This window comes from Hesperophylax consimilis, chromosome 30, assembly GCF_061612785.1.
Source record: "Hesperophylax consimilis isolate HC1 chromosome 30, BYU_Hcon_1.0, whole genome shotgun sequence".
In the NCBI taxonomy this organism is placed as follows: Eukaryota; Metazoa; Arthropoda; class Insecta; order Trichoptera; family Limnephilidae; genus Hesperophylax; species Hesperophylax consimilis.
The window spans coordinates 2412886-2434148 of record NC_142865.1 but is presented as its reverse complement, the minus strand read 5'-3'; the positions used below and the strand labels follow the sequence as shown (position 1 = coordinate 2434148).

General features: G+C 36.8%; 1 protein-coding gene across 1 annotated transcript; it reads left to right on the top strand.

Moving 5' to 3' along the window:
- Positions 1-637: 637 nt before the first annotated feature.
- On the top strand, positions 638-18982 carry LOC149409511 (uncharacterized). Its single transcript, XM_089649408.1, has 6 exons — positions 638-847; positions 11439-11619; positions 15241-16291; positions 16674-16767; positions 17568-17758; positions 18604-18982. Exons 1-6 carry the CDS (start codon positions 738-740, stop codon positions 18774-18776), a joined length of 1800 nt encoding a protein of 599 aa, XP_089505534.1. The 5' UTR covers positions 638-737; the 3' UTR covers positions 18777-18982.
- Positions 18983-21263: the final 2281 nt, after the last annotated feature.

Sequence of the window (21263 nt, the reverse complement as noted above, 5' to 3'; positions counted from 1 at the left end):
GATCAGTTTTCAAACATGAATTTGAGGCAGTTAGCAATATTTTAGGTAAGGACTCTGCCGGACTTCATCATCAGCAATACATGCGGCATATCGATCAAAGAAACAATTTATTGATAAAAAATCTTATATTTCTTTCTGGTATAATACCTACCCTATGCGGGCGCAATTGGAACAGTCCGCTCTGGGCGCCGAATCGACAAGGCGCTAATGCGCTAATAATACCTAACAGTCCTAACACATCACCCTAAAGATTATTTTTCACAAAAACAGGGCTGCACAAAAATACTAATTATCAGAATATCATTGATTACAGATATCACCTATCAAGGCGTTTACTGGTTTTGACAAAGGACGTGAAAATTTTACTCGCGCTAGGCGCCATTTGGCTCTATTTGGGCTGGCCCTGGTATAATGACTAAATTGCGAAAAAACTTACGACAGTACTTTTTCCACAAAATTAGAATAGAATTTCTTAACTTTTTCCCATCTCCGGTTCCAGCAAAAGGAATCGGTTCCTTGTTGCCAGGAAAAGAATCAAGAATATCGACCATCTCTAAAACAAAAACAAACGCAGTGCACCGCCATCATATGGCCATCATCCGCCATCTTTAATATTTATTTACAACGGTATTTTTTGCGCGGCGGCTGCCGGCTGCTTTTGTGCAAGTTTTTCATTTTAAGAAAAGTAATTATCTCAACTTTTACAAAATATTACATAAGAACACGCTGGCCTTTAAATGAATCCCGCCAGCATAGCTAAAAATGAATATTTAAAGAAGTATTTGAGTGGTTCTGCTAAACCTGAGAAGAAGAAAAAGAAAAAACATGGCCAAATCAAAGGCGCGGGGTATGTACAACTTTTATCCAATGTTATGTAAGAAGTTATGTATCTACAGAATTCCCCAAACGCAAATATAGCCAAGATCACCAAGTCTTATGTTTTATTATGTTTCGTTGCGAAACCATTCATATTTATCTGCTAGGTTAGGTTCCCGCAATGTGGCGTGGGTTAACTAAATATTTGCGGATGTGGTAAGGAGACAAATGAAAGGGGTTGTGAGGTTACATCGTTTATTGAGTCAGTGCAGTTGTGAGAGATTACTTCGGACTGATGCTCACGCAGTTGGTGGATGTAGATCGACTGTAAATTCCCCGGGCCGAAGATCGACACCGCGTCGATGGATGTTGTCAGCGGCGAATCCTCCATGTCGAAGATCCATACCAGCGGTGATGATGGCAGTGGAGTGATCGAGGCGATTAAGTCGGTGGCTCAACAGCGTGCTGATGGAGACCGGACTTCGAGTGACGATGAGTCTTCCTGTGAAGTAAGATAGCCGAAGGTATAATTGACCTCGTCAGCAGATGTTTGGGGAGTAGCAGGTCGGCGAAGATGTTGCAGGGCAAAGGCGCGGACCAGCAAAGATGTTGCAGGGCCTAGGCGCATGGGGAGCGCAGGCCAGGGCGCTATTGTAATCCCACGGAGTCGTTGATAATTCGTAGCCTCTCATTTATGGTCATGCAAAGTCGGGCCCGTAGTGGGTCCGTAGCTCATGGCGGCGCGGTGAGGTAGGAGCCAGGGCGCAATGCGGGGAGCTGGCCGAAAAGGCTGCCCGAGTCAGTTAACGATGAGCGGTCACAGCGGGTATTCACTTGTAACTGCTATTGACTGACTGTTGACTGAGCGAAGTACCTTGACGTGGCCGCTTAATATATAGGCGCAAATGCATTCGAGAACAATCCAGCGAGTAGGTAGATGTGCCGTACCTACGATGTTTCGCTAGTAGGTTCTAAGGCGATGTGGGTTGCACTCATGAACGTTACCGAACCTTCTAGTAGCTACCTCTACAGTATAACTAGAAGTAAAATCATGGACCTTGTGCAATATCGGTAATTTATTAGTAAATTACTTAACAAACTCCGTAACTTCATAATAAGAACATTTTAGGAAGGTTCTAAATAAGTTGAATTATTATAGTGTTAATGCGAGTTTAATTATAATGGTACCTATACATTTGTGAACCCAAACGCGAGCCGAGCGAAACGACCCCAGGCGCTAGTAAAAACTTCAAGGACACTGTATTAAGCGTATTGTATCAGCGCCTTGGTTCCTTTGCAGGTCGGCTCCCGGAGCAGAATGCACCAATTGCACATGCCCAGGACTGGCCATTAGTAAATACACCTTGACATTGTTAACTTTGCAGTCGGTGTATTTGCCAACCTATTAATATCTTCTAAAACTCCAATATTCCAACTCAAATCTCCATTAATGGAAGACTGAACGCAGTTGGCGCTAAAAAAAAATTGTCCAAAGAAGCGAAGCTAGCAGTCCACAATGGAGTGTTGGTACTTACCCCGATTTCCCACCTTGGCAGTGAGGCATGAAACTGGCAGAGGAAGGATGAAAGTAGACTGAATGCTGTAGAAATGAGATCCCTGAGGCGTATGTGTGGTAACCATGTATGATCGTGTGAGAAATGTGGAGATCTGCAAAGAGTGCAAGGCTGATGTAAGTTTAATGAGTAAGATCAAGAAAGGGACGCTTAGATGGTTTGGACATGTAGAGCAAAGGAGTGTAAGGAGAATATACGATGCAAATGTGAATGGTAGCAGAAGTCGGGGACGCCCGAGGAAGACATGGCATGACCAAGTGAATCAGATACTTGAGTCGGGCCATGTCAAGAGTCAGAATAATAGAAAAGTATGTATGAGACGATGTATGAATGTGAATGAGGCAGTGTGGAGTGTGTGCCAAGACCGAGTTGTTTGGCGGTCCGTCCTCTCTGCCTACCCCTGCGGGGAAACGGCGTAATGGTTAGTTAGTTCAAATATTTTAATTTTTGCGACATTTTGTCGTAGGCTACATTCATGCAGTAAAAAGTAGAATCTACTGTGATTTTAGCACAAGCAATTGTGATTTTGTCCTTTGTTCAGTTTTTGAAGTATAAAGATTAAAATCGCATCACAAAAAATTCCAGCGCGGATGATATTCGAGCTGTCTCTGGAAACTTATCGACAATTATGCGTCAGTTGCATTGACCATGTTTTTGCTAAATGTAAATTGAATACCGAATCTCTCGTATACCAATGCACGGTTACAGACCACTACGCCACTATCACCTCCCTTTCACATGCTATTAAAAAATTACCTGCATCGAAAATACCCACGACGAAAATTTGCTATGACACTCTTTTTAAACTGGTTTCCAAGGAAAACTGGTCAAATTTTTATAAACTCACCGACCCAAACATAGCGTGCGAATTTCTTATCGACACCATACATAACCATTTGAAAAGTTCCACATCCAACACTAACGACAAGCAAAGTAGTCGCAAAATTAAACTTAAGCCTTGGATAACAAATGGCATCCTACACTGTATTCACAAGCGTAATAAACTTCACAAATTTTGTAAAAACAACCCCAATAATCACGAATCTCTCCTATTTTACAAACGATACAGAAATGCTTGTAAAAAAATAATCTGCAGAGCTAGAGACGAATATTATAGAAAACAGATCAAGGAAGCTGCCAATGACAATAAACAAATCTGGAATATTGTCAAAGAGATACTGTCTTTGAAGAAACTCCTTCAGGTAGGAATAAAGGGTACTCCCCTTAAATGGTTTGAGAACTATTTAACAAATAGATCGCAATCGTCTCTTATAAATTCTGCTAAAAAATATAGAAGTACAAGTTTACCAATCACGTACGGTGTGCCTCAAGGCAGTGTATTAGGCCCACTTCTCTTTCTAATATACAATTGATGGAACTATAATTTCTTTTGCTGATGATACGGTAATCATCTTTGAATCTGATAATTGGAACTCAACTATGGAAAAAGCAAATAAGGGCCTAAATAAAGTAAAACATTGGTTAGACCACAACCTTCTGACTCTTAATATTGACAAAACAAAATACTTACTTTTCTCCATACGCAAAGTCACTACTCCTCAAAACTGTCCTAATCTTATCATTCACTCATGCCCACAAAACCATATTACCCCTACGCCTCTCCTCAATAATTGCTCATGTACCAACCTAAAAAAATCCGACCAAATCAAATATCTAGGGGTTGTTATAGATCAAGGCTGCCCAACCCCAGGCCCGCGGGCCACAATGTGGCCCGCGAACGAATTATAAGTGGCCCGCGTGAACCATTTTCAAAAAACCAAAAATTTGAAAAAGTGTCGCGGGCCCGCGGTAAAACAAACAATGCAGCTTGCGCGCGGTCACCAGTGTCTTACTTTTTAAACAAAAATACACCGGTTTTTGACATAATATTTTTTGCGTCCGAAATAGAATCTTGTAGCCACCCCCCCCCCCCCCCCCCATGAAATTCGAAAAATTGTTGTGGGGAATTACATGTTATGTTTTTGGTTGCGCGGATTTTTTTCTCAGCGAAGTTCCGTAACAACCCCCCCCCCCCCCCCATTGATTTCAAATATTTTGTGGGGAGCACTCATTTTGAATTTTTTGTGTGGGGAATTATGTTTTATAGAAATTCTCTAACAACCCCCCCCCCCATGGAAATAGGAACCGTCAGGTATTCAGTGGCCCGCCAGTGATTCAAAATCGTCAATTTGGCCCAACTGTTAAAAAGGTTGGGCAGCCTTGTTATAGATGATCAACTACGTTGGGAGGATCATGTCAATTTCACAACAAAAAGACTCCGCAAATTGTGCTATATATTTCTCTCTCTCAGATCAATCCTGAACCTTAAAACAATGAGATGTATATATTTTGCACTTTTCCAATCAATAGCTACATACGGTATCGTGGGATGGGGAGGCTGTGCAGCTTCAATTATTAATCCCATGATCTTAATTCAAAAACTGCTACTAAGGATTATATTAAAATGTCACCCATCTCACCCTTCAGACCCACTTTTAAAAAAATTCGCAATCCTAGACATTAGACAATTATACGTTAAGACAATTCTTATACACATAAGGAAAAATGATTTAACACTCAAAACTCAACACAATATTTGCACCCGCTACTCAACACACCAAAAATGTAAAATTCCTCCAACAAAAACAGCTTTCGCCCAGCGACAGTTCTCTTATATAGCGCCTAAAATGTTTAACTTACTGAGTATTGATATTAAGACATTGAAAACTTATGATCTTTATGCCATTAGTGTACAGAACTGGTTATTTGCTCAAGGAAGGAAATATTATAAAGAATGCCTTACAACTTAATAGTGTTCTTATTTTTCGAGGAAAAAATTTTATCTCTAATTTAACTTCCAACAAAAACTTTATATTACGCTGATGCGATTATTTTTATTTTCTATTATCCCTAGCATTATCTATTATTTTTATTTGTATCCTACCTTATTTTTATTTTTATCATTATGTTTACAAGATTCACCTACTCCAATTCCTTTCCTGTATGTGATCATGTACATAATATTATATATTCAGTATTGGTTATTTATGAAGGGAAAGAATTATTTTAAAGAATACCTGACATCATCAAATAAGTTCATTTGCTTTATTATTCTTTTTTTTTCATTTCAATTCTGTTTAAAATTTCTTTTTAAAATAATTATTTAATTTATGGGTCATTCCGCCGTTTCGTTCAAATTTGCCTGTTTCCGCGGATTTTTTTTTTTTTTGCCTTTTTACTATATATTTTTATAGAAATGGGTTCCCGTACCTATCAGATGTATAAAAGTGAAAAGGGCACCTTTGTGCGACACTTGGATTCGAAGAAAATTGATGGAAGGTAATGAAGGTGTGGATGGTAATGAAAAACTGTTGGATGGTCATTTAAACATTTGGATGGTAATGAAGTTTGGTAATGAAATATTAATAGATGGTAGTGAACATGTTTAAGGTTCTTAAAATGTCTGTGAATAATGAAATTTGAATAGAAATTGAATAATAAAATAGATTTCAAATCATGCTAAGTATCATTTGACGTGGTGAGCGGATTAGGAAAAAGAAGAAAAACCTATTATAGTGAAAAACTTAATGCTTTATTCAGACTTTTGAACATTGGAGACAAGAAATACATTTTTTCATACGTAATCAGTTCTGCTTACTTATGCTTTTGCAATATCTGTATGAATTGTTAAAAAATAATGGAAAAAAATATCAAAATACAAATTAAGAAAAGGCAGCTGGAACATCAAACCCAACACAACTAAAATTTTCCTATTATACTACTTACCCAGAAATTATAAGGAATAGTCAAATTCTTTATAATTACGTTTTATAAGTAGGTTTGTACACAAGAAATACAAAATTTTCACATTCCTAAGCAAACATTGTAATATTTGAAAAATAGAAATAATAAAAATAATAATTAAAAATAAGAAAAAATCAGAAGTCAATTGAAATGCAGTTTAAAATAAAATCAGAGATACTTAAAACAAACACAACATATGTAACTAATAAGTACAAGATAAAGGTCTTACATCTAAATAGGAACATAATATTTAAGGAACTTGAGATCATTCTTGTGAAAGTTTTTGCTGGAAAACTATTTCAAATCAAAGTTCGGCAAATTTTTGAAAGTGAATTGTCCTCTTTCATTCTCATCTGGATCTTGCAAGCGCTGAAGAATTTGTGATTCCAAAATGAAATTGTCGTCACTAATTGTTGGCCAGACAAATTTTTTGGAATTCCCTTGAGCTTTTTTCAAAAAAATTACTTTGTACTCTAGTGTGTACTCATGTTTTCCAATAATTTTCCCAATGAAATGATGTGTCGTGTTAGTTATTTTATATTGAACCATTATCCAGTCATCTAAGTAGTATTTGAATGGCGCCTCCTTATCCTCTTTGTTGGTTTCCTCGTCAATGTCCATGTGTGGGAGTTCCACAGTTTTGGGGGACTGCTGTTTTGATTCATCGAAATCAGGATATTCTACTCTTAGGGATCGGATGAACTTCTCGAACTCACATTGATCGAAAGGATTGAATTCTTGCGTACTATTTTTATAAAGGGAATAATGCTGATAGTCGAACGGGACGTTTGAGAGTATTTTCACTTTACATTTCTTTTCTATAGTTTTAGCAGGCTCTGGCGTTGAAGCAATAGTATCGTCCAAAAACATGGAGCCGTCGAATTCGCTCCATAGCATATTGTCATCAATATTATTGAAAATAGTAGGCGAGTCAATTTGTAGGCTTAAGTTTTCAATATTCATGTCAACTGTGACATCTATACAGGCTTCGTCATTTTCTACATTCAGTACTCCCAGATGTTTGCTGTGATTACATAACAGATTGCTGTGTTGGCAACTGAAACAGCTGAGGCTTCTTAAAACAACACTGTATGGCAACGACGAAGACCAAATCACCTGATGTACTTTGATTGTTCCTTTAAATCCGGGAAGTTTTTCTGGAAATTTATTCCGATATATTTCGTCTTCTGCAATGACAGTCAATTCGACGTTTTGAACATTTTGACGGACAACTTCAGCAAACTCTTCAAAGGAACCGATGTCTCCGCCAAATTTCACGTAGTTGTCTGCAGATCTCTTCACAACCGCTCCGATGCCATCTGGGGCCCCCTTACCATGTCCCGCCTCTTGGTAGTTCCATGTGACCCTCTCGATATTAGGAACTTGATCTATTAACTTCGTTATCATATAGAAAATGTAGCGGTTCCTATATTGACTAGATGGCGAATCAGATAAGAAGTGAATCGTTGCAAGCGATGGAACCAAATCCTGCGCCATATTCAGAACAGGTACTAGATGTGCCCATATAGCTGAAGCATCATGATTGAGGCACCGACTCATCGTGCAAAATGATTTGGTTGAAGGAAGACCCGTCTGGCTGTCTACATAGTAAAGTACTCCTGTATGAAGAGAGACTTGTCCTCGGCTGCCATCAAAATGAAAGGACTGAATTTCTTCATGGTATTTCAACCAATAGTTCTCGCTAAAATCAACATGTATGAGAACCTCCGTGTCTGTCAGATTATCTTTCAATTCTCTGATAGCGGAGTACTGCATTACGATGTTTCGTGTGTGTTTTAAGAAAACATCCATGGTGGCATCTAACTTTTCGATTATTTTACGAGAGTTGTCCTCGAGCTTCTTTTTAGTTGTTATGGTTTTCATTTTCTGGATTCCATCCTTTCCCCTGTAGGTTTGTTTTTCTATTGTCCACTCATAGTAGTTAATGTTTGTGCTGTTATTAAATTCTCCGTAATTCAATGTTTTATTTTTGCATGAACTACATGATCTTTCTAGACATTCTTTATTATTAGTATCGCAACACAGGCTTTTCAATACTTCTGTCGCTGATCCTTCTACAATTATCTTTGCTTTCTTCAGAGCTTTAATGAGAAGATCAACGTTACAGTGAAGTTTGCATTGGCAAGTGTCTCGTTCTTTTTTGGGGAAAACAGTCCAGTAGGGTCTATATTTACAAAAAGTCGAATAGCTGATTTTTTGTTGTTCTTTGCAGAATTTGTCGTAGAGGTTTTTGAAGTTATCTGTAATATATCTTTTCTGTTTTTTTAAACCTTTGCGTTTCACAAATTCTTTTTTTCCGGGAGCTACCCGGCTATTTACATCTTCTTCAAAAAAATCTTGTATCTTCCGTTTTATTTCATTTGTTTTGTTATTCTTGTTTTCAGCTAAAGTCTTTCTGATTTGAAAGGGAACTTTACTGAGTACTTTATATTTCTTTAGCTTGTTCTTGTCTCTCAGTATTTCATTCGCAAACTGTCTTTTCTCTGTTTTTTTTAAAGCCTTGTATTTTTCATTTAATCCTCGAGACAGCGATTCACTGAACAACAATTTCTTTTTTACATCTTCGACTTTATTCATTGGGATGTATTTAACTATGTCGTTTACTTTTTTCTCTACTGTATCTTCGATTGGTCTATTTACGTTTTGTAGCTGCAACGCCTTCAATTTCTTTTGTTCGTTTCTTTTCTCGTTCCTGAGTTTGCTTATCTGGTCCTGTAACGTCTTAATGATTTTCAATGATCTATACCTCAATTTTCTAACATTCGTTAGACCACGCACATTTTTTTTAATGATTTGTTGTTCATTCTCGACTGCGAGAGGGTCAGGATCTAGAGTATTTTGCACATTATTGGGTACTTCCTTGACATTTTCATGAATTGGAGGCATATTTTCTACTGTAATCGTTTCTATTTTACGCTGCTCCTCTTTTTTCTTCCAATAATTTACAGAGTTCTTTCGCCATCTTCGTCTTTGCTCTCTCTGGGCTCTTTCACTCATATCTTCAATGCTGCAAATCTTTTTTTGCGCTTTTCGCATTAAGTATCTTTTTTTTTCTTTCGCTTTCTGAAGACTGTACAGTTCCGGATTGTTTTTAATCTCAGCATATTTTTGTTGCTTACGCAGCCTGTCCTTGGATAACTTTTCTTCTTTTTTCAGTTTTTTATTTAACTTTGCCATTGTGGATTATGGTGTTTAGTCTGTAACAAATAATAAAGAAAAATTATCATAAGTATCGGATCAAGTGAGAAGTTGAATAACAAATATGGATAATTTCAATTTCGTTACTTTTACAGGAGAGCCCAAAAATTGTTACACTACTTTTATATCTTTGTTTAATATTTTTTTCCCTAAATGATTTAAAATCTAACAGTAATGATATGGTTTTTTAATCAAGAAATTTGCGTTGGACTCTTAATAATGCCCTTTATATAGATTTTTGTTCAAATCTGGATTTGTTTAGAAACTTGAAATTTTGTTAAAATTCATCTGTTTTAATAGACAACTGAAGTAATGAAGATAAGTAATGAAAATAATTGTGACTGTAGGGGAATAGTTAAACCATTTGTTTAATATATTATTCGTTTAAATTTGAATAATTATAATTATATCATTGAATAAAAAAATCGATTTTCAAATAAAAATTCGCAGGGTAAATTTTAACAGATTGTTTTTCCATATCAGTAAATAGATAAAACGAAAATATGTATTTCACCAAAACTGAAATTGTCCGACGCTAGAACGCAAGAAACTGCTTTTATTGATAATATTAACTTTTATGAACCCCCAAACATGGTCCCAGATGCACGTAAAAATAACCCTTACAAATTTATCATTACCCTCCACACCTCTAAATTACCATCCGGCAAAAAATTTTACGATACGGAAGGTAATGAGACGGAGGGTAATGAGGTTTTGACAATCTTTCCTTAATAACTCGCTTAATAATGACATTACAAATCTTTATGTTTCAATAAAAAATAGTCCGACTAATTATAGTTTATAGGTTCATGATTCGAATTTTTAAAACATGTACTTACTTTAAAAAATGCTGGAAGGTAATGATGCCTGGTCGGTGACAAAGTCGTTTTCGAGCACGGAGATCGCAGATATTTCTTTATTCAGCGACGCACGTCCTCCCCCGTCCAGATATAGCGGTACACTGATTAGTAACGGAGGCGCGGGGTGGGGTACAGCTGACGAACAGTGACAAACACGGTCACAATTTTAATTACCGCTTTGGCGGAAGACGACAGCGATTTTTTCTGGACAAAAACAAAATCTCAATTCTTTCTATGATACAGTAACTTTAAAAATAAATTAAACACCAATAAATATGCAAAATTAGTTGTACATTCAGGTCGATTAATGAATGTAGTGATTTTACTAGTGTAAAATGTTCTTATTTATTGATCAATTTACCGGTCCCTCATTTACACGGGGAAGGTAATGAGATTTTAGCATGTTTTTTGTATACCATAAAGTTATTAAGTAACAAATGCCTAATCCGGTAAATACTACTTTTTCCTTTTTTAAATAACTACATTTTCCAATAAAACTTTCTTGAAAAACATTATTTTTCATATGACTTTTTTGCGAGAACATGCGATTTGAACGAAACGGCGGAATGACCCTTATCTTTTATTTTCTTAAACCTATTTAACCTACACCTATTTTACTACTGAATGAATCATGTATTACATGTATATAATTATACACAAATTTCGACTACCACAATACGGACATGTATCTAGTGTGGTAGTCGAAAAGCATGTAAAAAACCTGTATCCTAATATATTTTTATGAATAAAGAAAATTTAAAAAAAAAAAAAATAATAATTTCAGTCGTAAAAAGAAATGTCTCCAGAGCAAAATCAGCATTCCACTTATTCTCCAGCGTTTTCTTCATTTACACTTCAGTCTTACACAACAGCCTACCCGAAAATATCAGAACAATAGAAAACGATAAACACCTACTAAAAGCAATTAAAGAGAAGTTCAATGTAAAAATACCAACATGATGAAACTATCTTTTTAATTAATTATAAATTTTAATATTCATAATTACAAACACTAAATATTCTTAATCTTGATGCTCACCACTCCTCTAGACACAAGCGCCAGCTTCTATAGAAGAGGAACATTAAAAAATCAAAAGCTAGTCTTTCCATCTCTAGTAAACAAACTTGCTGAATAAAGTAAAGTAATTATCATTATTTTTCACAGTATGAAGATCATCGATGATGATGTGGATCTCAGCAAGATGCGCGTCCTCGAGGAGGATGAGCTGGACTTCCTGGGCGGAGGTGAAGACGCCCCGCAGGTGGCCGGGATTGTGGACGACCGCCCTGCGGAAGTCAAGCGACTGGAGCAGTTTAGCCGCGACAAGTGGAAAGTCATCAATGAGGTAAGTCTCCTTCGCGACCATGCTGCCCAACGTAGTTCTGAACGGTGAATAGGTTTACTTTTTGGGACGCGAGTATGGGTACCGTCACCCTGGGTACCATTCATTCGACAACCAACATCTCTGCCATAGGTCACCTCAGGTGGTTTGTTACATTTGGTGACTTAGTAGGAGTGCCTTGGTTCATGGGGTGTGGTTTGTCCAGGAAGAGGCCGGATTCTCCCGACCTATCGCCTTGCACCGCAGTGGGCGAGTCTGTCACTCCTGGACACACTGACCCCAGATTCCTACCCCACCCCTCATAACTTTTCATTCCCAGATCTTTCTCGCCTTCCTTTCCTTTAAACACCCACTACTCAGCATCCCCAAAGATGAAACGAGGGAAAATATTTTCCTCAGGGCCTCGTGTGGAGTGTGAAAAAAACAGCTATCAATTAATTGCATTAGTGGATTAAAATAACTTAATAATAGAAATATAGTTCTGAACGATGAATTGGTATTTGGAGCAACTGAATGTTTGAATTGTGATCTAAACAAAATTATTATTTTTTAATGATAAACTAATGTTTATAAGACAAGGTTTTATGCATAGCACAAAGGATAACAAATAATTATAAGCAATAAGTAATCGCCCAATAATTAATTGTTGATTGAGGTACTAGTACATATTTAATCATTTGGCGGGTTAGAAATAAGCCGACATAGCTCATAGACATCAGAAGGCACGGGTTCAATTCCCGTTGGCGGCATTTATTTTTACTCAGGAGATATTTTCAATTTGTATTAGTATTTCGGGTGATTATTTATTGCTTATAATTATTTGTATGGAAACAAAATTGCTAATTTATACAGGTTCTCGACTAGCAATGCAAAGGTCACTGGTTTAAATCTCAACGTGCATTACATTAGCTTTACTTTATCTCCCTCAGGGCCTATGTTATATTTGGGGATGCTGTGTGTAGGGTCTTTTTAGGGAAAGGAAGGAGAGGAAGTTCTGGGAAGGAAAAGGGTGTGAGGGGTGGGTAGGAATCGGTAGGTCAGTGTGTCCAGGAGTGACCGACGTATGGATCCGTCCCTCCCACTGCAGTGCAAAATGATCATCAGTCGAAAGAGTCCAGCTGGAATGGTCAAAAGGTCTCCCCCAACCAGTTTCTCCCGATCCGCAGTAGCCACGCAGTAAGTGGGCAAATGCATCCGTCACCAACATCTAGACAAATCTCACTCTATCAATAATAATTATTATTTGATTAATTTGTGTTATTTCACAGCTTATTCATTTTGAATTATGTATAGTACACTTGCGGCACGTTCCAGAGTGGAAGATATTCTCAGTATCTCCCTGGTGTAAGACCACCATTCAGAATTGAAACGTTGTTTGAAATGGCTTTAGACGTGTTTGGTGACCAGATCTGAATAGCCAAGTACTCCCCCACCTTTCTTTCTTCCCCCCCTACTACCTTGAGCCTCACAATATACTTTAATTGGGGATGCTTTAGTCTCACTGGCTCAGACGGTTGGGACTCTTGTGCGGTATAGCAGAGTGCCAATGCATACGTTCTAAAATACCCACAACAGATGTATTCTCTCAATTACCACACCAAGCTCATGCCCGTATCATGGTAGTCGTACATATTACATAGCAGTTAAACATGTATGTGATGCAGGTTGCCAATGCATACGTTCTATAATACCCACAATAGATGTATTCTCTCAATTACCACACCAAGCTCATGCCCGTATCATGGTAGTCGTACATATTACATAGCAGTTAAACATGTATGTGATGCAGGGTGCCAATGCATACGTTCTAAAATATCCACAATAGAAGTTCAAAACCCCAAATTGGGGAAAACAAAATAACAAGTTCCTTTATAATTTTACCTTAAAAAATTCTATTGAAATTTGCATGTATTTTTTGTAGTTTAGTCATTTTCAAGTATTATAGTTTATACTAGAGATGTTCCGACTAGTAGGCGACTAGTCGGTAAAGCCGACTATCCGGCCACTATTGTAGTCGGCGATTAGTCGGCGACTAATCGGCAAAGAGCGCCGACTATCCGGCTTCTTACGTTGTATGTATTTCTCAATAATATGAATGCGGGGGAACTACATGAAATAAAATCCTTGATTATTTATATTTTCTTTTTATAATCAGTCTTATACATTAAAAAATGTAAAGCAATCTTTCCTTTGGTAATCACTTTTTAAAATTATTTGCTTGTAAAGAAAACATAATTATGACATTTATTGAACAAAATTAGTATCTATCCTAATTAACATAAAAAACAACATAATATCTTCTTATCTTCAATGAACATTTATAAGTATTTCTTATTATTAAAATAAAAAGTAGATTTTTTAAATTAACAATCTCAGTTATATGTATTAAATCAAGATTGTATGTACAAGATGCACAGTAATATATGTATATATTATATATATACACGGTGTCCGGAAACTCGTAGTACAAGCGGGAAACTGGAGAATCTACACCACATGGGGAACCCAAAAAAACATAAAGTTTTTTGATTTGAGCATTTTCAAAAAAAAAAAAAAACCAAAAAAAAATATTTTTCGGCTATTTTAGGGTTAAAGTTTTTTCTGGTGTTTAGGGTTGAATAACAGATGTTTTAACCCTGCAGAGCAGAAATATTTTATGATTACACCGGGTTAAATGAAGGGTGATTTCAAAATAATGCTTTAAATCCGAGTTTCTTCATTTGTTTTACTTTCAAATAGTTTTAATTAGTTGGGTACTTTGATCTTCAGTAATAATTTATAAGAATTTGATTTAAAAAATAAAAAAAAATCAACTTCAAACTCGATTTACTCGATAACGAAAGCTCAAATAAAAAAAAAATATACTACAAAATCGACTCCAAATGTGATGTAGATTCACCAGTTTCCCGCTTGTACTACGAGTTTCCGGACACCCTGTATATCCAAAAATTCTAAACATGAACTGTTTGATAAAAACAAAAAAAAAATGAAAAAAACATATTTCACAATTCACAATTGTGACAACCAAAAATATCATAATCTCCTTATATTTTTTATAACATACTTATATTTTTTAATTAAGGGTAAATTATGATGTAAGAAGACTAAAGCTTCTGCCTTTCTGGTAGCAATCGATTTCTTTTTGTTTCATATATGTTTCCGGCCTCTGAGAACAGCTTCTCACTGTAAACAGAACTTGCGGGACAGCAGAGGTACACTTTGGCCATGCGCGACATTTCAGGGTACCTAGAACTATCCCCGAAACCGTAATCGGCTTAGCCGACTAGTCGGCCGACTAGTCGGTCTTATTACAACCGACTAATCGGCTAGTCGGCGAAAGTCATAATCGGCACATCTCTAGTTTATACCATTCTTGTAAATATTATTATTCAATGTGGTTGAATAATCAAGAAATGCTATTTTAATCGGTATTAGTTATGTCAGTTCCATTTTGTCACCCTTATTTTCCTCTCATCAAGATTCTCTACACAAATTCCCCACGGATTGGCAACCCTGATTGTCATTTGTTCTGAGCTTGGGGGATTCACTTGCACATTAGATCAGGGACTTCAAGCCTTGAGCCAACCAATGATTCAATTATTAATTTGGATATAAAAATTTCAGGATGATGGATTCAATTCGACACTCACGGTGCAACAGTTATCAACCAAAAATGGAAGAAGTCCGAGTCCCGATTCCGATCAGTCTGTCACCAGAACAAAGGTTAATCAAGAAATAAGAAAACCCAGCCCGGATTCTGATCAGTCAGTTCCAAGAACAAAGAGAAAGGAAGAAAGGAAAAGAAGTCCTACGCCAGATTCGGACCAGTCTGTCCCAAGGACCAAGCGGAATGAAGAATTTAAGGAAAGAAAGAGAAGTCCTAGTCCAGATTCTGATCTTCCCGTCTCAAGAAAGAAGAGAAAAGAAGTAAGGGGAAGAGAAAGAGATGAGAGAAAGAGAAGCCCTAGTCCAGCAGATTCTGACCAATCCGTCCGGAGAACAAAGAGAAAAGAAGTCAGGGGAAGAGACAAAGTTCAAAGAAAAAAAAGCCCCAGCTCAGATTCTGACCAATCTGTCCCAAGAACAAAGAGAAAAGACCAAGTACGAGGAAAGGAATCAATTAAAAAAGAAAAAAATAGAAGTCCTACGCCAGATTCTGATCAATCTGTCCCAAGAAGGATAAAGGAGGAAGTTAGGGTAAGGGAAAGAGCCTACAAGAAGAAAAGCAGATGGGCAGATCCTGACGAAGAACTGGGCCAGCAAATTCTGGAGAATATTCATAGAAATGATTATGGAAGAGGAGATAGAAATGAAGACAGACGAGATAGAAATAAAGATTGGAGGGGCGATAGAAATGAAGTTAGAAGAGGAGAAGGAAATGAAGACAGAAGAAGATATAGAAACGAAGAAAGGAGAGGAGATCGAAATGACAGCAATAACAGAGATAATGGGAGAAGTGATAGAAATACTGATGGTAGGAGGGACAGAGGGGCGGAGGATAGAGTGCCCAAGCTTATGGAGAAGACACTGGACGGGAAGAGGGCGGGATTGCAGGATGCCAGGCAGTTGAAAGCAGAGAGCCAGGACTTCCGCAGGAGAGAGGCGGAGCTGTTTGAGAACCTGCCCGAAGAACTCTCCGGAAGGAACGCTAAAACCATCAAAAGGGATCTTAAAGGTTGGTACACATTTATATATCACGCCGCAGGGGTGCAGGCAAAGAGGATAGACCTCCACACAACTCTGTCTTGGCACACACCCCTTGCCTATTCACATTCGCACATACTCTTCTATTATTCTGACTACATAACCAATATGATCACAAATCAATGCACAAGTGTAGAATGTATCGAGATCCTATCCCCATCCTATATTCCTCTTCCTCTTGCAGTATCTGGACATGGTCGGTTAATAACGACAGTAAAATTAATTTTCAGGAATCGCTGGTTAAAGTGTGTCGGGTAAATGCTGACGACACTCTGAACATTTTATTTAATCTTTGTATCGAAAAGCTGCGTAAAAAAATAAATAAACACATTTAATTGAATTTTTTTTTCTAGGTAAAAGAGAAACAGAGGAAGATCGACAGAATCAGAGGGATAAAGAAGCCAAAGACAAAGAAATGGAAGCGAAATACAGTCAGTGGGGAAAAGGGTACTTTACTTTCTTTCTTTCTACATATATTACAATCCTAAGGCCGTCCGCACAGCATCCCCAAACGTGGATTTCGAAGCCATGAATTGTATTCTCGTTCTCTGCTACAAATTTTTAGTTTCAAGAATTTGCATAATCAACATTTTTCTATTGATTTCCAAGTTACTGATTCGCTTGGTCGTGCCACGTCTTTAAAAAAAAAGTGAATACCACACAAGAGTCCCAACTGCTTTCAACTGTCTGGAGCCAATGGGACAATAGCATCCCCACATTGGGTAATGTTGTGAGGCAGAGGGTAGTGGGGAGGGGATGGAGATAGGGAAGAGGATGGTGGGGAAGTATATGGCTATTGAGATGATTTTACTAAACATGACCAAAGCCATTTAACAAACGGATTGCAATATTTAGAACACAGGCTTAAGTCGGAATGCTGTCCTTGTTCTACCAGTATTTTAATGGAAGATGCTCCCAAGAACTAGTGTTATTGATCCTTTGGGCACCGGTGCACCGGGAAACACGCCAAACATTGTTTTTTTTTTACAAACCTATTCTAAAAGTACTATTCTATTACCTACATACTAATATTTGGACTTCCCAACATTGAGACATAACACACGAATTTGTTCATGAGAACGGGTTGTTTGTGCAACATGTTCTTGAGTTACCGGCACCTCCCTCTTACAACATGGGTCTCTTCGAGACATGTTCACTTCTTCCTCTCAAAAAGATTATTTATTCTCTAGTTCTTTCTTGTTTTTTCTTCTTGAGTGTTCTAATTGGGGTTTTTATTGTTTGTCCAGTCTGAAGCAGGTGGAAGATCAGGCCGCCAATCTCCGCGACTACGTTCACGAGGCGTCCAAACCCCTGGCACGCCACCGCGACGACCGCGACCTGGAGAGCGCCCTGCGCCAGAAGGAGAGGGACGGCGACCCCATGCTGGAGTACATGCGCAAGAAGGAAACGGAGAAAGGGATCCAGGACGGCATTCCTGGTATGATATTAGTATCTTTATTAACCGACTTAACAGCATAGATTGCCACACAACATACTCTTGCATCATTCGCATTCACACATTACTCTTGACTCAAATGTTATTCTTTCAAATCTTTATTATTACAGCGGCTATTTAAACACTACATACAAAATATGATATTAAATATATGTATAGTAAATTTTATTTCTTAGACCTCCTCACTAGGGTGACCTGTGCTGAGGCGGACTAAAGTTATTCATTTCTTTTTTAGTTTTTTCATTAATCTCTTTCAGCCAGATTTTTATTCTTGATTTGTAATCATTCAAATTTTCTATTCGCTTTATATCAGGGGGAAGGATGTTGTGGAGTTTCGTCACAAAATAAATATAATTTCTTTATCCAAATGTGGTTTTATGACCTGGAATATTTTTTATGTCTTTTGATTTGGCCTTGTTTGATGAATTCGCGGTATGGTAGAGGATTCAGTATTTTTTGAATAGTATATTTTTAGCATATATTTGTTGTACATTTGGTACATCAAAACTATTGAAAATTTCAATTGAAGGCGTGTTCTTATGGGTACTTTCAGTATGGTCTTTATGATTCCTTTTTGAATTGACTCTTGGATTCTCGGGCATCGCCGACTTCTACTATTCACTCTCACGTGCCCAAACCATCTCAGCGTGACTTTTTTAAGCTTGTTCATTACGCTTTCATACATTTGTAACACGATCATTCATGGTTTTACGATGCAAGGATCTCATTTGTACAGCATTTGGTCTACTTTCGTCTTTCCTTTTTCAGTTCCATGCCTCACCGCCCAGAATATAATGAGTAATATTAGTATATTATGTTTTTTCCAGCCCGCCCCCTGTACAAGGGTCCTTTCCCTCCCAACCGGTTCGACATCCGTCCCGGCCATCGCTGGGATGGAGTGGACCGCTCCAACGGCCACGAGGCCGCTGTGTTCCAGGCGCGAAGCTCCAAGAAGGCCATGGACTCTGAGCAGTACAAGTGGAGCACGGAAGATATGTAAACAGACTGCTGGGACATGGAACTGTTTAACCGGAGCACGACTTGATAACATTCAGCTGCTGGCACGTGACCTGACCATCTAAAGGTTGGATATTGGAGTAGATTATAGAATAAATTGATGTGTTGGTCAAATAACTGAGATGATAATATCATCTTGAATGATTCGTCCGTCTGGTGTTGTGATTGTCGATTGGTATATGTATGTATTTGGTGAATTTTACGAGAAAACCTTTACAGCTTTGGTAAAGGCCACGTATTAAAATTTTCATAATTACTTAAAAACCATTCACTTTTACATTATTTTGGTTAATATTGTGTACTAATGCTGACCCGTGAAAAATCACGGGATATTATAATTTTAGGAATTGCAAAGCTGAGAGTATTTGCCTCAAAATCATTTTGTAGCCTTTCGAAAACAAATTTTATACTGTCAATTTTTTATTGGATTGAATCAGAAATTTATCTTTTGAATAAACACCGTTAGTATACTTGAAAAATCACTAAATCTGTAAAAATTAAACAAAAGAAATACGCATTTCATATATAGAATTATTAATCAATAAAAAAATCTGATTATAGGTAGGTACCTCTTCACTGTTCTTCTGAATTCACACTATCAGTTCATATTTTGAAAATTTTAAAGTAACTTTTCATTGAATGTGAATAATTTCACACAGGAATATTTCACTTCACGCACTGAAAATCAAAATTAGTATATTTGACTGTCGCACTTTCCAAAACTATTTACATTAGGTACAGTGTGGGCATCGTGCAACGTCGTGCACGGAGTTTTTGATCAGTGTAGGCGCAGTAGAAATGACAGCCAATTAATTGATAAAACTACTAATACTACTTAAGCCACTGACTGTAGTCAGATTATCTAAGCCTCATCAAATATCTGGTTCATTGACGCATTTTTCAAGCTAATTACTGGATATTCGTATAGAATCCAGCATTGTTCAAATATTATTAATATGTCGGATCGATGCGTCTATCTTACTTTAAATGTGAATTTATAACTTCGTCGTAAATTCAAAATAAGAACATTGCCAATTACAGTGAAGCTCGCTTAAGAAGTTCCCACTTAACCTCTCAGACATAGACTTTTATTTATTATGTGTCCCTTTGAGAACTGTCAGAATGTGATAATTTTTGTGTTATTTACGAGTTTTACTAAAAGCTTCATAACTCACGTTTTGGGAAACGTAGCCTCATTCTAAAAAATGTTTTGGAAAGATTATGAAATCCACTATCGCATTGTGTTGTTATACGTAAATATTTGCGTTTTTAAATATACATTTTTTTTATGAAAACTTCAAAAATATGTAAAAATCGCTTACCATTATTTCAAAGCCTTGAAAATGTACTTTTTTCTGAGTAGCATAAATAAATAACACTTTATATATTGAAGAAATATATTTAAAAACTATTAGTCACCTCAAAATATTAACCGTCCAAACTAAAATATTTTTAATAAATTATTTAGTAAATAATGTTATCACTTTTTTTTTACGACTTCAATTCAATATGGAAATATTAAATTATAATTTCTTTTTTTAAAAAACGTAATTACAACGGCAATCGATTTCAACCGATGCATTATGGTCGTATATATGGGATTATATACAATTATTATTACTGTAATATAAAGTAATGCATACTTTTCCGTAAATTTGATATAACCAACAAAACGAGACACATTTGTGACTACGTGATTTCACACTGAAACTTTGCATTTGAATATTGTATTTACACAAAAACGTTAGCACACAGGCCGAATCATATATAATTGTTGAAATCTATTGAAAACATGTAAATATACACTTATTTACGTTATAATCAAAAACCAGAAAACGCGCGCGTAATAACTAACAAACTGTCATTTTGGGAATTGGTGTGAAGTTAGCTCTCAATAGTGATAGGGATACTTTTGGTATAATTCGAATTTTTTTGGACAACCAGCTAGAAACAATTTCAAATTCATAGTTATTATTGAATGTAGCTAGACAAAAATAAAAAAAATGATTTATGTATTTATTTATTGTTTGTTGGCTCGCCAACAGAATATATCACATACAATTATGACAATAAGCATACAAATTAAACATGGTTACATTTCCATGAGCATATGAGATGAATTTTTATTTTTTTTTACATAATAATAAATAATATTAAACGTGCCTCATAAAATACAAACTTGTATTTCGGAGGCACTGACAACGTGAGGTGATGGTCGGCTAACTCTTGAACAAGAGCCAATTCATGTGCAGTACCTCCGAACTCTGTGACTGGGAATGCAAAATTTTCGCGTTAAGAATACTCACATTGAGCATGCGCTTGAACAGTATGAGATACCATTTTTTGCATCTCTTACGGTCAAGTAAGTAAGGTTCCAGCATCTGGTCTTTTTTATCGACACCCCCCATGTATTTATTGTAGTCTCTGATAACTGTTGGCTTGTATACTTGCTCCCTGCCCCTAGAACAAC